General features: G+C 43.9%; 1 protein-coding gene across 1 annotated transcript in view; it reads right to left on the bottom strand.

The window, feature by feature from the left end:
• The window catches only part of UTP20 (UTP20 small subunit processome component), a 1,390,303-nt gene that overhangs the window by 192,187 nt on the left and 1,177,900 nt on the right, over positions 1–20,216 (bottom strand). Inside the window, exon 51 of the mRNA XM_069629877.1 lies at positions 19,438–19,548. Within this exon, the coding sequence (XP_069485978.1) occupies positions 19,438–19,548 (111 nt within the window). The remainder of the gene's footprint in view (positions 1–19,437; positions 19,549–20,216) is intronic.

The raw sequence follows: 20,216 nt of genomic DNA, 5'->3' as shown, positions 1-20,216 counted from the left end.
GGTTTTCGACACCTGGAGTCGAGGATCGGGGGTAGAGTCCCTGTCCTTCGAACGTGGGGCCGCGCTGATCTTGTCTGCGGGCTCTGACTCCTGGAGAGCGGCCTGGGGGTGGAAGTCGTCTTCATCCTCCGACGATCGAACTTCCGTTAGCTTAGGGAGCGAGGCACTCTTGGCAAGAGTGGATGATTGCCTGGAGTCATGCGGCGATCTCGATCGAGAACGCCCAGAGGACACCGATTCGGACCGTTCTCTATGTGCCTCTTTCCGAGAACTCGACGTCGTCGAGTCTCGGTTGGACTTCGTGTGTTTTGTGTGAGTGGTGTGTGAAGCGCTTGTGTCGCCGGGGGTCTTCCCCATAGCCGCCCTGTCGGACGACCTTCCGAGGTCGGGGACTTGCGCTCGGCTGTCTTTAGATGCCGTAATGCCCTCGCCATCCGAAAGCACGATTGCACTTGGGGCAGAATTGAAAAGGGGTACCCTCCATACGCACCTTGAGGCAGCGGGCTGGTAAGTGTAGGAAATGTATAAGATGTACCTATAAACCAAGAGTGTAGAGTATGTCCAACCCCCCACTCTCCCTACTTGCAGGGCCGAGGCCAGAGGCCTTCCAAGGCCCGGGCCGAGGCCAGAGGCCTTCCGAGGCCCAAATCCGTCGTGCAGCAGCCGACGGTTGAATTCTTCTCCAAGCCGGCGTCGAGTGTCGAAGTTCGACGTTGGGGTGGGGAAAGGATGTAAATTTATCTATATTTTAGCAAAAGTATGGCTAAGGCCAGGGGACTCCGCAAAATGCTTCCGACCAGTATGGCGGAAAAAAAACAATCTGAGGATCCTAGACGCGTGAGGGATCTTGGGTACAGTGGACGTCACACTAGGGATAGTATTACTGGCACGCCCTGTGTCGATGCGCGCTCCGCAGCTTCCACTAGATGTCGGCCTATGCACAGCATGTGATCTAAGCAGATTCCACAAGCCTCAGAAATATATATATCCGGTCTGATAGCACAGCGAGTAGAGCGCTCTGACATCTGTGCAGAGTGTGCTGACGCAGGTTCGAATCCCGGCAGGGCCAAACTCAGCCTTTCATCCTTTCCGAGGTCGATAAATGAGCACCACACACTGTGGGTAATAATGAGCAGCGCTCGCATACCTGAGGGTTCGTAGCGCTATATAAATGCTAAATTATTATTAAATACTATCCTTGTGATTGAAATCACCTCCGGATGTAGGAGAAGTGTATGAAGCATAACTAAAGATTATTCACTGGCTTGTTTGATTCTGAAAGTAATTTCCAAAGTTTATTCGTATTGTTACAATCTTTACCTTTTTTAGAGAATGCTCATTTAAAACAGATGTTAAATAAATAACTATAACTGAAACCCTGAGAGTAAGTGTTACTACAAATTTCAATTGTACAGCTCTACAGCTCACATTGACCCCTCTAGACATAGGCCTGGCTGCTCCGTCACACTACCAACTTGTGTAGTACAGACCAATACCAAAAGGTGGGTTACCTAATACCAAGCAGATAAGTGTTGTGTAGTCTCACACAGTGTGACTGCATCAATTCTTACCTAACAGCCGTTACTTTCTTCTGTGTTACAAAAAGCTGCCACAGTGCAAAGCGCGTGTGAAGTCGTGGGAAAAGTCAGTCTAACAGCAGCAGTTTTGCAGTTCTGCGTGTTCTCGGCGCAGCTCCCTGGAAGGACCATTGGCTTCTAATGTGAAGGCAGCATGTACAAGGCCTTAGATATTGGATTATTAAGGTCGTACTCTGTTGGTGATTGGTTAACTTCAATTTGGACCCTTATTTAACTTTTTTTCCTTGAAGATTTTTTTTACATTTTTACTAAATATTTAATTATGAGAGAGCAGGAGGCTAATCTAAAATAATCCATGATTTTCAGAGCACGGCAAAAAAGGTCTTACGTCAACTGCTACACAGTTGGGTGCGTCAGCTGCAATGTCTCTTACCATGGAAGTGCTATTGCCTGTGTCCCCGGTTGCGGCCCCTATTCCATGCCCAGCACCTCAGCCTGTTGCAAGCCAGGTTAGGAGGGTCAGATGTGGCAGTCCCTAAGGGGATAACACATGGTATCCAAATCAATTGCCTCCTATTTTTCAAAAATGCTAAACATTAAAGCGACAGACCCTCAAAAACCTACAACAGCAGGAGTGACAGGGGAGTTAATCCCTGTGGATTCTATCCAGTTTGGGCAATCCCATTCAGTAATAGACCGGGTCTGTTCGGCGACACAGGAGGTTGAGGAAGGGGATTCAGGAACAGGAGATTTTTTTTTATATAACACTCCTGTAAAGATAGGTTTTTGACCTCATATTGTGGAAATAACATCTCTCCGCCAACTGGTTTTCGATCTTTTGCAGATCAATCCACAGCTGGGGCAGACTACTGGGGGAAGATCAGTGGAGTCAAATCAAGGGGATGGGATCGAATTAAGAGCTGTACCCAGGTCGGAAAGTAGGGGTTTTAGTACTGGCCAGGAACAAAGGGTAGAAGGTTTCAGGAAACCCAGTGAGAGGAAGGATAGGGCCTGGTGTCCGGTGCCAAAAATGAATATCCACAAGCAAGGTAGAGGGAAAGAAACTGGTAAATTATCTGTCTTATCTTGGAACAGTTGTGGTCCTAATCATTTATTCACAAAGCCGACTTTAGGGAAGTTCATACAGCAATATGTCATTATTCATATACAAGAAATCTGGGAGGTTGGAGCCTCCTGTTGATGGGTTTGTGTCATTTTTCTGCCAGGCAGAGAAGGGCCCAGGGGTAGACCCTCTGGTGGTTTGGGAACACTAATAAAAGAATAGGCATGGATTGGGGTAGACCAGCAAATTATGGGGAACAAAAGCATACTAGCCGTCCAAATAAGTATAATGATCAGCACGTTAAAACAAGGAAGTTATTAGTGAACATTTACTGGCACACTTGATCATATAGATTGGACACCATCGTGACTGACGTGTCAGATTGTATAGTGTGCTGGTCATCTATTTGGGTGGACGGCTTGATAGCTTTGTCCAGTGATTTGAATTCCTTTTTTTTTCAGGCGAGCTTGTTAGGGGGTGGGCAGAGGGAGAGGCAGGGCAGACCCCCTCTACTCGGAAAATGAAAAATGGTAAGAGATCGTTGGAACATTTGGAATCTATGGGTCTGCATCGGCTGAATGGTTCGTTTCAGGGCGATTTACCAAGTCAGATTACATGGATACTATATGTTGGTTGATGAGGGTCTGTTCCATACGTGCACATTTTAAAGTGATTCCTTGTGAGCGGAGTGACCATGACATGATTGTCGCTGAGTTTGACATTCCTCTTTGTAAGGAGATAGGTCACATTTTGCCTCCAGTCATGGTTAATCAGGGGGCCAATAGAATAACGTGGAACCATCGTAAGGCCTCTCTTATTAACAAAAGGGCGTCAGGGAAGTTGGCCTCTACCAGCTCAGATTGGAAGATGGATACGTTGAACTCTAACTATTTTGGCTCATTTCTTGGGGCACTACCAACACAAGCCAAATCTAAGTTCAAATCGGGGCCCACCAAACACCGTCACCAGTTCGATATTATGTTGAGGGGGTAAAAAAAGGGTCCTGAGAAGAAAAAATCAAGGTAACTAAAAGTAAATATCGAGGTGATCATCTGACCTAAGTAATGGAAGTTAAGTTGGGGAAAGAAGCTTATCGTAACTGGTCTCCCCTTCTTCCAAACTATGAGAAACTAATACTGGAATCTCTCTGTAAATTTGATTGCAACATCTTTTTGGCGCCTCATCAATAACTTACAGAGAATGCAGTCAGACTTAAAATTGAACCAAATAGGGGAACAGCAGTGGGTAACCTTTTACAAGGCAAAATGTGGGCAGAATTGGGTTTTGGATGAGCAGTCTGAGGGCTAAGAATGGGGACATCTGGCATTTAACAATTGAATTTGATGATGTCTTGGACATCATAAAGGGAATTAGTAAATCCAGAGCTGCGGGCCTCAACAGATTAGCAAATATGGTATTTAAAGATGACCCTGTTACCTAGTCTATGATATGACCAATATACTTTTGTCAAATTATAAAAGAACAGCTTCTGCCGGTTAGTTGGCAGACTGCTCATCTGATCCTTATTTTTAAGAGGGGGGAACGGAACGACCCGAGAAATGCTAGGCCTATCTCAGACTTAGACGCTGGAAGCTTGGTCTACTTGAGAAGGCCGTATTCAGAAATTGTAGACCGGTTTCTGGAAAAATTACAGTACCAATCTGAACGGTCTTTTGTTGATATGTCCAAAACCCCGCTTTTACTGGGAAGCATTGATCTAACAGCTACTTTCAACACGGTCAATAGAAATGGCAGAAGCTGGCCAGATGGAACATCCCGGCTGAGTTGTTAAGACTGTTAATCGCTCTGCACAACGAATCAATATATAAGTGAGATTAAATGCCATGGGGGAATCCACAAGAGCAATCCCAACCTTTTTAGGGGTTAGACAGTCATGCATACTTGCTCCCTGTCTTTCTAATTTATATGTGTCAGATGTGGGCGAGTCACTGGAGAAGTGCGCATTTGCATCTCCCAAGCTTAATAATCAACGGTTAATGTGGCTTACCAGCGCACTCAATTTTTTAATTGTTGATCAGACTCCTAGGGGTGTACAGAAATTAATTGACTTTTTTGGGGTATAGTCAGCGAAACAAATCTCGTCATCAATCCATCTGTGTCTTGGTGGATCGATGGTCATAAATTGTAGATTGTTGATTTCTTTCATTTATCTAGGATTTTATATAATTGTGAAGCCCTCTAGGGCTTCCAAAAGCGGGCTTCCTCTGCAGAAAACCATTGGGTTAGTAAATCTAATGAAAAGGGTGGACAGGAAGTATGGTACATTTACAACACTTCCTGTCCTAAAATGTTATCAGGGTAAAACAATCCCTAAATTAATTTATGGCATAGAATTCTATGAATATGCAATTTTGAGGTTGCTGCCTGACTTGAATCTTTAATTTGGAGGAAGCTGTTCAATTTTCCATATTCACTCCCAGCGGTTATCAGGTATGAATCAGGAATCCAATCTCTTAGATCGAGGGGAATGTGGAATTACTTGAATTCATACCGAAAAATGTTAACTCCAGAGGATGCCTCTCTCTATGGGGATATCCTGACGGCTATGAATGTTTTCAATGAGGGGAGTATTGCAATCACGTCTTTTACATTTGCTAAAGAATGTGAGAGCATTCTACAAGATATAGGATCCAAGGGGGGGGGGGAACTCCAACTAAGACCAGAGTACACTATGGGCCTGATTCACAGACCATTTTCCTATAGGGTTGCACCATTCTAAAACATTTCCATGAATCAGGCCCTAAGAGACGCCTAAGAACATGTGATTGGATCAATACTACAGAAGAATTGCACGTTATCTTTCCTTGACACACTTGTTGACTGAGCATAAGAAACAGGGAATTTTAGCACCTTTTTTATCCATTTACCCAAGCTGATCTGCTAGAAATTAATTTGAGAGGTTTCGCTGGAACCTTAAATCGACGAAAGAAATTATTTTCAGATACAAGCGTATTGATGAAGTTCAAATTAAATGTAGATTTTCTGCAGATGAGAAGGAGATGGAAACAATTAGGCACCTGATGGTGGAATGCCCTTCTTTGAAATTCCTTTCGCTGAAATATTTTTGGAATTTTGTTTAATTTCTTGGGACTCAATCAACCTTGACTATTTTTGGAATAGGTGTCTTGCAGGTTGAATAAACCTCAGATCTGATGTCAGCTGTGGGTTTCTTTAGGTCGGTGGATGTTTGACAAGATAAAGGTGTATTTGGAAGCTGGAGAAGTGGAAAGCAACAGTTTTTTCAATTTAATATTTTAAATTTGGGTCATATTTTAAGGATGAATGTTTTAAGAGCCAAATCGAGTATAAATTTACATTCTTGAAATATTTTGGGATTTTTGTTTTAAGGGCCAAATTGATATGATTTTGAATTACTTTTAGGAAACATGAAATGAATTGGATTTAATCTGTTCTGTTTTTAGTCATATGAATTGAGATTCTAATCTATTGCTGTTTTTTATGAACTGTGGATGAATATATCGTTAAAGGTTGCTTGTCAGCCATATAACATAAAACAAAATAAATAGCAGTACTGGTAGGTTACTAACTTTGAGGAATACCGTTTCTTTAGAAGTCCAACCCTATCTCGGGAATGAGTGTCTCAAAAGTCAAAAGGGGCACTGGGGGGTGGGGGGAGGGACCAGTGACTTGTGGACGGCAGAACAGAGGAAGGCAGATGCTGTCAAAGTTGTCAGATGTCCAGAAGATGCTTTTATATAACAATTAGGTAATGGAATTGGATTCAAAGGATTCAGGGGGCCTAGGTAGGCCACCTGAAGGATTTCCGCCTCTAAGACAGATGTCTTAAGGCACGGGCGAACACGGTTGGGTAATCCACCCCAACGTGACTGAACAACCTCAGGAGGAATGAACAAACACATCATCTGCCCAGGTAAGTATGAAGGAGTGAGACAGTACCTTCTGCAGTGAAGACCAGTGATGTCACCAGCAGGCCCCCCCAAGGAGAGACGGCAGCAGCTCCGGTTCAGGTCTCTGGCCTTGATGGCTGAAGAATGAACTTTTGGCAGGAGCAGGCGGTCAGACTCGGTCAAAGGGATGCTCAGCAGACAATCTTAATGGCACTTGGTTCTGGAGGCTCGACACAGGCTTTGTAGCAGCGACGGTTGTCGCCCCGCAGAATTTCTTCCTTCTTTCGGTCCACGACTCAGTTGAGGGATATCTACGGCTGTGAACGGCGCTCGACAAGACGATGCACCACAGCAGTGCCGGAGGTCCCAGGATATTCAGAGATTGCAGGCCCGGAAGGTCGCAGCTTGTCTTGGGATGGATCGAACTGTAGCTGGCCTTGAGTTATGCCCACCAGTCCAAGGGAGGAAGTAGTCCAGTCTGAATCTTCCCTGTCACACAGAAGAAAGGGCTGCAGCTGCTGCGGTAACTCAGTCAGCTTTGGCGGCTGCTGCAGGTAGTTGCAGGTGTCGTCCTCCTTTCTTCTTTGGAATGGATCTGACAGTGGTCGACTCTGGCTTCTGCATCAAGACCCTTGCCTTATATAGAGGAACCCACCCAACCAGCATGCTTTGCCACATTCAAACTTTGGGCGGTGGCTGTCCCAAGAGCACAGCCAGACACCCAGTCAGAATGGGATCCAAGCAGACACATTAGAGCACAAAGACCTGAGGAATTTCGGCAGCTTCCTGTCTTTCCAGTCATACTGGCGCCTACGGGAGCCCTTCAAAGACAAAAGAGTGATCAGGACTCCCCCCACCCATGTCGGCAGACGAAGGATCAAGAAAGGATAAGCCATCATGAGTTGGCAAAAAAAGAACACCGGCACCATTTGGGGGTCAATGGTGTTCCATGCGTCCCTAGTCGCAGCTGCGAAGACAGCCTGTGCTGCAAGTTTCACAAAATTTGGTAGAAAATCATCCACTGGCACCAGCCATTCAGAGAGACTTGCCACAGTAACTAGAAAGTTACAGGAGAAGTGAGAAAAGTGATACAATGTGTCCCCCTCAGCACTCCACATAAGGTGGGGTGGGCTGACTCCACAAAATAAAGGTCAGGTAGGATAGAAAGTATCCTCCTATCCTTGGTAACGTTTGCTACCACAAGGAAAAGAAAAAGGGCAGCTCAAGGAGCTCCCAGCAACACTGCACAGAGTGCTGCGTGCCACAGTAATGAATTGCAAATGCCTTAAAAGTTGGAGGAAACCAGGACTGCAAAAAGATACAACCAAAATCATTACTCCAAAATAAAACAACCAAGAAGGGCCGAAAAAGGTTTCCAATAGTAGAGCAGATTAAAAGAATGGGTGATAACATGAGGGCCTACCTGCCCTTGTATGGGACAACACTTAATGAAGAAATGTGGGGGATTACTAGTTCTCCTAGTCACTCTAGCTTTCGTAAGTTAAACAAAGGTCAGTCTTTTGTACTTTCCCTCCGCCCATCCTATGGCCTTGCCTCCTTAAGGGTTACACAATGGGACAAACGTCTGAAGGGACCAGCGTCTGAAGGGCCTAAGGGATGCAGCTGTAGCAAACGTGTCCAGCAGTAGAACTGAAGAAGTGCTAAGGCCTATTCTTAAGGGACTAGGGGCCTTGCTCAGGATCCTGAGCACACAATGGCCCATGTTATAGCACTCAGCATGCTTCGTTGGTGCAAAAACAGTCTCTATGACGTAGCACCCACCTCCATTCTTGGCTCACACAGGTGGGTCTAGGAATGATCAGCCTATGGACTGCTGGTCACCTTTCTGACTCCTCTTGGAATCACAAATGGTTGCCAGTAGGAATTTCTCTTTCCTCCTTGAACTAGGCAATGCCTCACCAAAAGGAATTGGGTACCCCTTTGCCAGAGTATTACAGTTCTTGTTACCACCAAGAATGTGTTTCCCTTTACCTGGGTTGTTGTCGGGTGGAAGTTTGTTAAGATGTTTTTTCAGAATCAGCCCGGTGGCCAGATTCTGAGAGGTCACCCTATTCTGATGAACAGGGAAAAGGCATTCATTTCTAGGCAAACACTTTATTTATTTATTTTTCATTCATACTCTGTCAAGATAGTGTGACGGAGCAGCAAGGCAAAACTGAGGAGAGTGTTAGAATGGTAAAGGGTACCGCTAAACACACACTGAGCACTGCTAATAATATAAGTCAGGCAAAATGTATAAAAATACAGTTATTTATTTATGCCATAGACACACTCATAGCAATGAGAAAAACAGGTAGGTAATGCACTAAAACATTCACTTTTGTTGCGCTCTCAGACCAGCAACACTTTACTTTTAGAATGCAGATGGCTCAGTTTCAGAACACCGTAGGATAGCAAAGCAAGTGGTTAAAAAGAACCAGATCAATTAGAGAACTAATATGCAGAAAAATAATGGAGTTGGAAACAACAAACAAAACCTTATAATTTGAGGCAGTACACCATAAAATCTTTCCGTAACAAGAAAAGATGGCGCCTAGTGCTCTAGAGTCACAGCCGGTGCCACTGTAAGTCTCTTTAGAAGGCTAGATGGCAAAGCCAACAGGCAGTATGAAAGTCCCTCAAAGTTGGACAATAATTGAAGAAAAGATCTTATAAGGCCCTCTCCTAATTCAAATACATTAGGGAAAGCCCAGGGGAGGATTCCTTGAGTCAACAACACGGTACATGGTCAGACAAGGGAGATGTAGAAGAACAAATCACTTACCTCTCGGTAATGCTCTGTCTGATGGATGATCCTTCCACGGATTCCTCATTTATGATAATACTATCCACAGTGCAGCATCAGAAATGTTTCTGCCATCAGGGCCCTGTACCACCTCTACGCGCCAGACACGGCATCAGGGCCATTATATATCGCGGCACCGTGCCCCGTGACCTTAGTTCTACACTTTTTCCTTAGTACTCTGACACTGAGGGACCGCAGAACCGAGGTGTACTAGCTATCCACCAAGTAGGTTGGGTTGGGAGGGCTATGAGGAATTTGTGTGAGGAACATCCATTAGAAAGAACATTGCAGAGAGGTAAATCATTTGCTATCATCTTTTCTTCTAATGGATTCCTTCCTCCCACAGATTCATAATCTATGATAGACTCCCATGGCAGTATGTGGATCTGGGTGAGGAAGAAGTGCAAAGGACACCACTTAGACCAGAAAGCTCTGCAGGGCCGCCCTGTCCAAACGGAGGTCCTCCCTAAATGGAATGCAAGCAGTAATAATTGCCAAATGTGTGCAGAGAAGCCTGTGTAGCTGTTTGGCAGATGTCCAGGGCAGAGGTGGCAGCCATCTCTATGGTCGAATGAGCTCCGAGACCCACATGCACATTTTTACCAACCAGATCATAGTATTCTGAGATGCAGAGAAAGAGCTACCTCGACAGGGTCCGTGCCAGCACTAGCACTGGCATAACCAACAAAAAGCTGGTCATATTTACTGAAGTCCCTCAAATGAGACACGTAGTAGCCGAGAGCATGCACCGGATCCAGCCGACGGAACCGTTCCTCCGCCTTGCAAGGATGGGTCGGAGGAAAAAACACAGAAGATGTGTCTTTTGAGAGTGATGGAAATCTGAGACCACTTTCAGAAGAAAGGACCTTCTCTATGGAGAAAACCCAATAGTGAGGTTTAACAGATAATGCCTGGAACTCACTCACTCATTGAGAAGTGACGGCGAACAGAAAAATCAACATAAGGGGGAGCATTATAGCACAAAAAGGATGGAGGGGCTTAAACGTAGCTGCCCAAAAGCAATGTCAAAACCAAATTGAAATCCCACGCAAGACCCACAAATTGGTGTGAAGTGGATTACAAAAACTCTGCATAACTGAGGGGATTTTGAAGAACAATCACTGTTCTGGGGATCTCGTAAAAAATGAAATAGCAGCAAGGTAATCCTTTAGAGTGCCAATTTGCAGGCCTGCCTGAGCCAAAGAGAGCAGAAAATCATGGGATAGAGGACAGGATAAAGAATCCAGAACCCTCTCCTGGCAGCGAGCCGACAATTTATGCCACCTGCAGGCATAAATAGACTTAATCGTAGGGCTACGAGCTAAGAGATGTACTTCAGGGAGGTCGTCTGACAAGTTCCGCCTCTTTGTATCGCAGACTTTCAGTAGCCAAGCATGAAGATTCAGGCTGCTGAGGTTCAATTGGAGGATCCACTCCTACAATTGGGGGAGCAGGTTCACTCTCCTCAGGTGGCACCAGGGAGGGCAGATGGACATGTCCAGCTTCTTGGGTACCACGATCTCCGGGCCCAGTCCAGAGCAAGCAGAATCAATGGTGTCCCGAACAGGTGCAGTCTCCTGAGAACCAGTGTTAGAATACACCCCGTTAAGGCTTTTTATACATTACATCACTTATTACAAAATTATTTCAAAAAGTATTTAAATACTACTAAATAAAACCACACTGAATGTACTAACTCAGTTTGTCTATTTACTGTACTCAATCTTGAAGTAACATTGTTTACTGCACTTCCAAAGCTACTATTAATACTACGACCATGTTTATAGACCTTTTGAGGGCTCATTTTCGCTTGGGATAATGACACTTACCCAATTTACGGACCATGCAGACTTGGTGGCAGTGTTGGGGAGATGTATAATGTTGGTGCTTCATCCCATCTCCTAGTGAGAACCCTTTTTGCTGGACTTCAACCTTTTTCTTTAAATCCTGAACGAGTGGAGCCTCTTTCCACTCATTCATTCTTGTGGGCTCTGTCTTTTGGAGCTCTATTCTTTGTTTGTATTCCACCTGTACTATGGAGCCTATCTGCTCCATAGCTCTAAAAGGAATCAGTGTTTTACTACTGCAGCACACAGCTCCCTATGGGCAGTGTTGCAGGGGACCCTTAGGGTCCTATTTAAGATTCGTTTTCTATATCCTCAAGTAACTATCTCTACCAAAACTCTATGGCCCGAGAGATTGACACACAACACCTTCAGTGGAGTGCCAAATGAATACTTCGTATCCCCCTTCTCTCTGCACCTGTGACTTAAGTCACATAGACAATCTCCTAGTTATGGCTGGTGGCAGTAGACGTGTTCTACCAAGTATTGTGTATTTTGTATACTGCAGGCCATGTCCATAGCCTCGGTAATGCACAATAGGGTTGCCCAAGTACCAACTTGGGGCCTCCCTTCCTTTTTCGCAATTACTAGTGTGGTTGTTCTTTGTTAGCCCTTCTTCTACCATTCTGGGAGGGGGAGGTCTGTGTGTGTTTTTTTCACTTTGGCGGGAACCAGTAGGTATCCCCCGCCTAGGTTCCAGAGTGTCTCGGCAGGCAGGAAGTAGGGGAGGAGTTATTCGCCCCTTCCTTTGTCTGCCAGAGTGCCTGAATAGGTCAAGGTCCCACAGGGGGTCTGGCTGTCATTATTGGACAGCCAAACGCCCCTTTCTGTAAAATGCTGAGAGAGATTGCAGGGTTCTATGTTCTTTCATCGTCAGTCATTTTTTACGACTGCCTTTTAAACGAGTACAAAATTACGAAAAGGTCATCGAAATAATTTTTTTTTGGGGGGTTTCCCACCACCAAACTCCCCTTTCCCCCACCTATTTTTAACTTTTCCCGAACCCCCAATCCCTTATCTACCCTTTGCCAAACCCCATTTCGATAACCTGTTTTGTAATTTTGTACTCGTTTAAAAGGCAGTTGTAAAAACGACTGTCAATAAAACGTTATACCGATTGCAGAGGAGTGTGTGCTGGAACTGTATAAAAGGTGAGGCTTCTGGAATGTAAAGCAAGTTGACCACAGGAAACTGAAGTAACCAAAGAAAAAGACGACCGGAGATGCCTGCAGACCCTTTTTGCAAGACCGTGAAGCTACCACTGCTGTCCTGACCCCATTTTCGATGCGACAGAGGAGCTCAGAAGAGGACAACTCCTTCCCTTTGGCTGGTGGGAACAACTAGTCCCAAGACGAACTTTGAAACAAGCCATTTCCTGAGGTCCTAGAGCTTCCAGAGCTGCAGAACCCCAATACCAGACCACCTACTGCTCATTTCCGGTGCATCGTTGTGAAAAGGCTAAATCCGTCCTAATATTTGCTGAACCCGTAAGGACACTCCAGAGAGCTGATCCAACTCACCCAGACCCCCTCACCAGTGTGTGGGACTGCAAGAAGCGAAGAAGATTGGCCGAGCGATCCGTGTGCTTCGTTGATGCTGCGAAAAGGTGCCAAAACTGCAGAGTGAACCAAGATGTTGCTGAAAGTCGTGCTACAGGTCCTCCCTCGAGACTGCTGCTGAGAGACACTGTCCATTGTCCTGCCTTTCATCAACAGATTAAGGAATCCGGAGGTCGGGTCCAGAGCTGCCGTAGCACAGAGAAGCCACCACAACACTTTCTTCAAACCAAAGGTACTGTGGGGAAAAAGCTATTGTTTACCTGATTCCAAGAAGTCGCTCCAGAGCGTTGGAGTGCACGTAGAGTTGTCTAGGGCAACGCCCTCTTACGTCTGACCTATGACCTAGCTGCTGCTTGTGTCCCCTTCTCGAGTCCATTTTTAGGTCTCCTTTGTTAGTTACCTTGCTGCTTCAATAACTTTAGACACTGGAAGAAATCTGCAGGAGCGCTTCGTAATTTGCTGTTTGTCAAGACTTCAAGCCCTCTACGAACTGCCTCTAGATAGGGTTGTGATTTTGGACTTAAGACTTGCCAGGCGAAGAAACCGTCTCTAGAACTAAGCTCATGTTGCACTAACTACTTATTTACCTCCCTTTAGGTGACTTTTCTATATGCGTTTGCAGAGTAAATGCATTACTGTATGACCTGTTGAAAACCGAATCAGTGAGCGATAACTGATAATACGATAACATTGTCTTTTCCACTTCTAACGTTGCTACAAACGCAACCGCGAACAAACACAAAAGTGAAAGTGCCATTTGAAGTGAATTATCTAGTACTCCTAAGTGCTCGAACGTAAACGTCTGAAGTATTTAAAGTGATTCTGATGTAAATATAATAAATATATATCATTTATATAAATATATGTGTAAGTACTACTTTGTTGTGCCCATCTAGCTAAGATTCAGTGTACTTACCTACAGCTCACATCTTCCTATTAAGATAAGCCTGACTGCTCTGCCACAATACCAAGGTCCTGAGCTAGTACAGACTGATATTAAGAGTTGGGTATCTACAAACCAATGGGATAGCTTACTAAAGTCTTACTGCCAGTAGGACTTTAGGAAAACTCCCTTAACAGGCCGTTCATTATCCCGCGATGGCTCAGATAGGAATGCCCCAAAGTGGTTTCACAAACAGGTGGGAGAGCACTCCCCAAGTCTCTCTTCCACCACAGACATCACTCCAGAGCACTCACTAGACAGATGATGTAGGGCAGTATGAATATTTTCTCTCTGCCTCCACTCGCCACTGATTTCAAAGTTATTGTTCTATTCCAGGGCCCCCGACATTGAAGCCAAGGTCAACAGAGGCTACTGCCTGTATCTTCCACTTAACAAGTAAAATGGGGACGGGGAAAACAATAGAATAGCCCTTAAAGAATGTACAATTTAATTTTAAAGAGAGCACCATGAAAAATAAACAAAAAACAGAGTGTGCAATTGTTAGGACAGTTTTTCTGAAGTCCAACTAAGGGCTTAGTAAAACCATTCAACTGAGAGAGTACAAGACTCCACTCTTAGTATAAGGCTGTACCACGTGAGTTCATTGTAGACAGAGCAGCCAGGCTCATTTTAGGAGGGAGAGAGGGCTGTAGAATCAGTACAAATGAAATTGTAGTACACATATGGTCCAAAAAAACACTGAAACACCATGTATTGTACAAATAAATGATTTAAATACAAGTAGGCCCAGATAACTCGCAGCCATTGAACATTCATGGATAGGTCGTAGACTGCCTGTATAAGTTGTTTTTACAGACACACTGCGCGCACACACAATATAAATTGCAGTTGGTGTATGTTTATTTCCCAAGAAGGTAGCCTGACACGTGTTTCGAGCACTTGCTCTTCTACTGAGGCTGAGTAGTGGGAAGTCTTTAATAATATCACAATAGATGTGGTAAGCAACAAAGAATAGAAGAATCGTGGGCTCCACTTGATATGCAGTTGCAAGGACAATTGAAAGCGTAATCGCGTGAAACAGCGTCTCGGCTGTAACAGTGAACAGTGTGTGGCAAGTCCCCACACTCACAATCACCCGCAGCGCTCCTCACACCACTTTATAATGCAGGTCCTTGCGCTGAGTCTCGCCGTCCTTGTTTGCCAATTTCGTTTGCCTGTATAGGTGCCCTATATCGACTTTACAGCTGCCTTCGATACAGTAGTGCGTGGTCGTCTCTGGGCTAAACTAACATCATGGGGGAATTCCCCCTGGGCTCTTATATATGATTCAACTCCTATATAATGACACGTCAGTGCGAGTACGACTAGATGCAGAAGGGAAATTGTCTGAAACTATATTAACAATTTGTGGAGTCAAACAAGGCTGCACCCTGGCCGCAATACTTTTTTAATTTGTATTTGGCGGATTTCATGAGCAATGACCTAGACCCAAAAATGAACAACAGCAAAATTGGCACAACAGGGTTGGGCTGGTTAGGATATGCCGATGACTTGTTGCTATTAGACTATACACCAAAAGGCCTACAAACCAAATTAGATATTCTTGAAAAATTTGCTGACCGGAATCATTTGAACATCAATATAAGTAAAGCCAAGATAATGAGGTTTCTTGGGGAAAAAATAATTAGTAATAACAAGACCCACAAATGGTATATTAATAGCCAACTGATGGAGATAGTGGAACAGTATAAATATTTCGGAGTGATCATTGACCATCAACTCTCCTGGCAAACACATTGGCAAGACACAAAACAGATGTGTATGATTGCGACAATAACATTGAGCAACTTTATAGGAGGTCAAGGCGGTTTCTCGGTTAGCACAATAGCAATGTTATACTCCGCTAAAATTGTCTCATGTTTATTATACAGGGTAGAAATATGGGGAATACGGTTCATAAAAGAATTGGAAAATTTGAAGCGAAAATGTTACGAATACTGTTGAGAATGCCAAAATGTTTACCTCAGGAATATATGTTGCTAGAATGCCAGATGAATAGTGTGAGTGATATAGTGCAATACAAGATGGCCACACTCTATGGAAAATTAGCTCAACTGGACAACGACATGTTGATAGTAGAACTGATGAATAATTACGAAGTCATGGATGAGAAACAGTATCTGAAACTACTCTACAGGTTGAGTAATATATATCATAAATGGTCCAAAGACGATGTAAAAAGCTGGCTAACTCTCTCTGCTGACAAGAGTGATATATGGTTTTGGCAGAGAACAAAATCTGGTTAACCTCGCGACTAAAAGAAATAGTGTTTTATACTTGGAATTTTGGTCTGGAGCAAAAGGCAAACCTAGTTACCAGGCATTTCCTGAGTGCACTACCATTGGATGTTATTTGTTGTTTAAATTTAATATGAGAGACACTATGGGAATTCTAGGTTCAAAAGTAAACCTATCGAGAGAATACAGATATTGTAGACTCTGTGGATCGATGTGTATTGAATCTGCAAAGCACATAATATGTGAGTGTGAAAGCCTTCAGCACCTGCGTACTAAATACCTGTTGGCATATGATAACACGAGAAAGATTGGAAGTATAAAAGACATATGGGAAAGTTAGTTAGGCGTTAACAATCTAAACCTGATCTATCATAGGATGACATTTTATGAAGTTGTTTTAGCGCTTTTAAAAGAATTATCTATAGGGATTCTGTATTAATGAAATGCAAGAGTATGAGAGGTTAATTATGATTTTATTAGAGATTCTCTTTAGCTTTGTATACAAGATTGATGTATTTTAATGTTTATATTCTGTTATATGTAAAGCCAGTATTGGCTATGAACATATTAATAAATAACCCTTTAGGGGGAATAAGTACTATCACATTATATATAACCACATTTTATAAAACACAACACTATGCTTGAAGATGCACAGACCAAACATATAACCTAATTTGGAACACCTAACAGGAGTTCTAGGGAAGTCAAAACCAATAGTTGCTTTTGGATTACTTTCAGTGATACCAGGGTAGTAGACCCCATCAGTTGTACCGTGACGCTCAGCAAGAAATCACTTAGTAAATCAACTGGACAATATACTTTTCTGAATAGTGGAACACTTATTCTAGGAACAGCAAAAACCTATAACTCTGATTCAGGATAACAGTTATTCCAGGGGAGTTGGACCTTGGGGTGTAATCTTCAATTGCAGCTGCTTTTCAGTTCACAGACTAAGGGAAGCAATAACTTCTTAATTTATTTTTGGATGACACTGCTATGCAAGGTAAGTAAAACTTATATACTTTTGTAAGAAGCTACCACCAACCTAAAAGGTATGTATGACCTAGGAAGACTTATTCTGGACAGGCTAACAGCAAGTCAGGGGAAGCAAGACCCAATTGGGGACACTCATACAATTATCCAAACAGGAATAATAAAGTGAAACCAACAGCATTACTTTTGGGGAGAGGGGAACCCAATTCACAGGTGAGTAAGTCAACCCTTGACTTACTTTCCGTTAGAGTGGCGAGACAGTTCCTAAGGAAAGTAAGACTTAGAGAATACTTATTTAAAAAGGCACGCAGATTATTCAAGGTAAATAAACCCTATATATACTTTCAGAATGGCAGAACATATCTAAGGTAAGTAATACCTTTGTGTAACTATTCACTCAGAGTTCGAAGTTACCAACTAACTCTTTTACAAGGAAGTACACTTTTCAACACTTGTTCTACTTTTTAAGGCAGGCCCTTTAAATTACCGAGCCCTTCTCAATTCTAGTACATGAGGTCTCTCAGAGGCAGAAGAGACCCTAGTGGTCTAGGAGCCAGCAGTGGGCAGGGTGAGATAGGGCTTAGTTGCAGGCAAAGTCAGAGTTCCTGAGGAAGACTGGGCAAACCAGTAAGTAGTTCACTTTGAAAGTTAGAGTCCAGGGACTTCAGAGAACATACACTAGGAGGATTCCAGCAGTGGGCCTGGGTGAACTGGACGAGAGACCTCCCAATCACAGTAGCACCCCAAGGATACACAGGAATCATAAGAGACTGAAGTTAAGTAAATACCCCAGCCAACACAGTACCTCCGCATAGAAGAAGTCTTGCAGCAGGAAGACTTCAGGATATGCAGCCCAAAACCTGGTCGATGGATTCCTTTGTCTAGAAGACGGAAGACAGGACTTTGGAAGGTCTTTTGCAGCATGGATCACGGGGAAGGCTCTAGGTGAGGTTTGCCATCACGGCTGGATTCTCTGTGGATTTGGCGCCTTTTTCAGGAGCACAGAAGAAGACAGAATATCGCTGGTCAGATTCTTGTCGTTTGCAAGGTCCAGCACTCGGATGAGGGGACTTTTTGGACTTCATTCACATCTCTGGAGGTCCAGCAGGATGCCAAAAAGGATTCAGCAAGATTCAGAATTTCGGGAGACTGTGCCACCACACAATGGATCTAGGTCCCAGGGTATTGGGGTATTGCAGCCCTGCAAGGTCGCAGCACAACATGGGATGGCTCAAAATGCAGGTCTTGTGTCTAGTGGGTCTCCCAAGGCTGTGTGTCCTCTGTTCCAGGATGCCCAGGTCGATTGGAAGGAAGAGCTACAGCAGGCTCTCCGGTCGCTGGAAACGTCTCAGCCGCGTTACCTTAATCATCCTCTTCGGTTTGGTTCCAGTGGTCAATTTGTCAGCAGCTTCCAGGTTCAGAGTTTTTATCAGGAACTACAGCACGTCGTCTGTATTCTCTCCCCGCATTTTACAGAAAGGGGAGGTCTGGCTGTACAATCAGCACAGCCAGCCCCCCCATTGGAAGTTCGCTTGCATGCATGGTGGAAGATAAAGGGCTGCAGAGTTTTGGACTCCTCGCTCGCTCATTACCTTTCCATTCACTTTGGAGCCTGGGCGGGGAATCCACAGGATTCCACCGAAGACAAAACAGCCACTGAGGACGTTACTGCCTAGAATGGAAGGGGAAGACCTCGAACAGCAAGCCCACAAGAAATGGTGAATAAAGGAAGAGCCCACCATGTTACAAAAATGATGGCCCTTCTGTGCATTACCCAGGCTGAATTAACAGCCTGCGAGTAATGAAGACTAAAAGTCATAAATGTAAAACCACTGCCACCAGCCATTCATGCAAAACTCACAATTATAACAAAATATTAACAGGTAAGTAAGAAAGGGGATACATTGTATCCCCCCAGCACTCCAAATAACGTGGGGTGTGCTGGCTCACTATATAGGAAACTATAACTTCAACCACACACTATGGAGAGACATAAAAAGGTCACCCATAAAAAGAGTAAAGGACTAGGTGAGAGGGGAAAAAGATTCCCCATCACCTAGGGACAAGGTAAAATAGTTACCTAGTCAAAGCAAAATGTTCTGGGGTTTACACAGGTCAGGGAGATCTATCATTGATATGAACATCTTACCTAACAGCCATGCCATAAATCATGGCTGGAGTCTGAGATGGGCAGGTTTGCTTTCTTATAAACAGAATGAATGTTCACTCTAGGTTGCAACACTGCCATTTGGCATAAATACAGTACTACCAATCAAATGTACACTCATCCTAAACATTGGTTCTATAGCATGCAGGTGTAGGTGTGTGGTCTTTCAATGCCTTGGCAATACCAAACACCCTTCAATGGCCCACAAACTCTCAAAGGCAAATGCTTGATAAATGTTCATCTCCCGGACAGCGGTGAACTGACGTGGTGGAAGAACCAATAACATTGAAATGAAATATATCAAAATAAATCTAAGACTGCACAGAGACGAGAGACAATTCCAAGGACAATAAAGTAATTCTAGTCTACAAACCTGTCTGCACTGGACTCGGACTGGCTCGCTCTGTCCAGTGACAGCAAACTTGGCTACTTTCTGCATCACAGCGTCCATTTCGGGAACAACCAGCTTTCTCGACAAGATGGCCTTAAAAATAAAAAGATTAGTTACTTACATTAAAATTAAAAGAAATGCGCAGCAAATCACACTGACCTTCTCATTGATTAACTATCTTCATGCCTACTCTTTTCCTTGCCTTGTTTACTTCTCCCAATGCCTGGCGCTGTATTCTGCTGCTCTACTTAAAGATGGGGGAACTCATTTCCAGTGGAGAGAAACAGTGCAAGCAAGAATGAGCGACCTACCAGATAACCTAAACTCTCCATAGGCTTTCCTTGCTATGTGGGTTCACACATTTAGAATTACACATGAAGCGAAACTAGTCTCTAGGTCAAGCTCCTGGAAATGACACAACTGAGTTTATGAATGTTCGGCCCGGGATACTAACAAAGCCGCAGCGTTCAAAGATGGAGGTGGACACCTGCACTGACAGACAAAATTAACATGACTAAAAAAGTCACATGCTCTTTTTGCACAAGTACATGTCTCTGTAAATCCCCAATCTTAATTAGAGGGCCAAGAACTAACAAATGAGAAAGGGGAGGGCCACAGTGGGGGCTTCTTAATCAGTGTTAAGAATTATGGGTTATTAGTAAAATTAGCCTGGTGAAACCATCAAAGAATATACTTGGAGTAGAGAAATCTTTTCCTAGTGATATTGGTATTTCCAAACTTCTTATATTTTTAAAACATTT

This window comes from Ambystoma mexicanum, chromosome 12 (assembly GCF_040938575.1).
Source record: "Ambystoma mexicanum isolate Mex_15411 chromosome 12, UKY_AmexF1_1, whole genome shotgun sequence".
In the NCBI taxonomy this organism is placed as follows: domain Eukaryota; kingdom Metazoa; phylum Chordata; class Amphibia; order Caudata; family Ambystomatidae; genus Ambystoma; species Ambystoma mexicanum.
The sequence above is the reverse complement of the archived record's forward strand: the minus strand, read 5'-3'. Positions and strand labels throughout refer to the sequence as shown.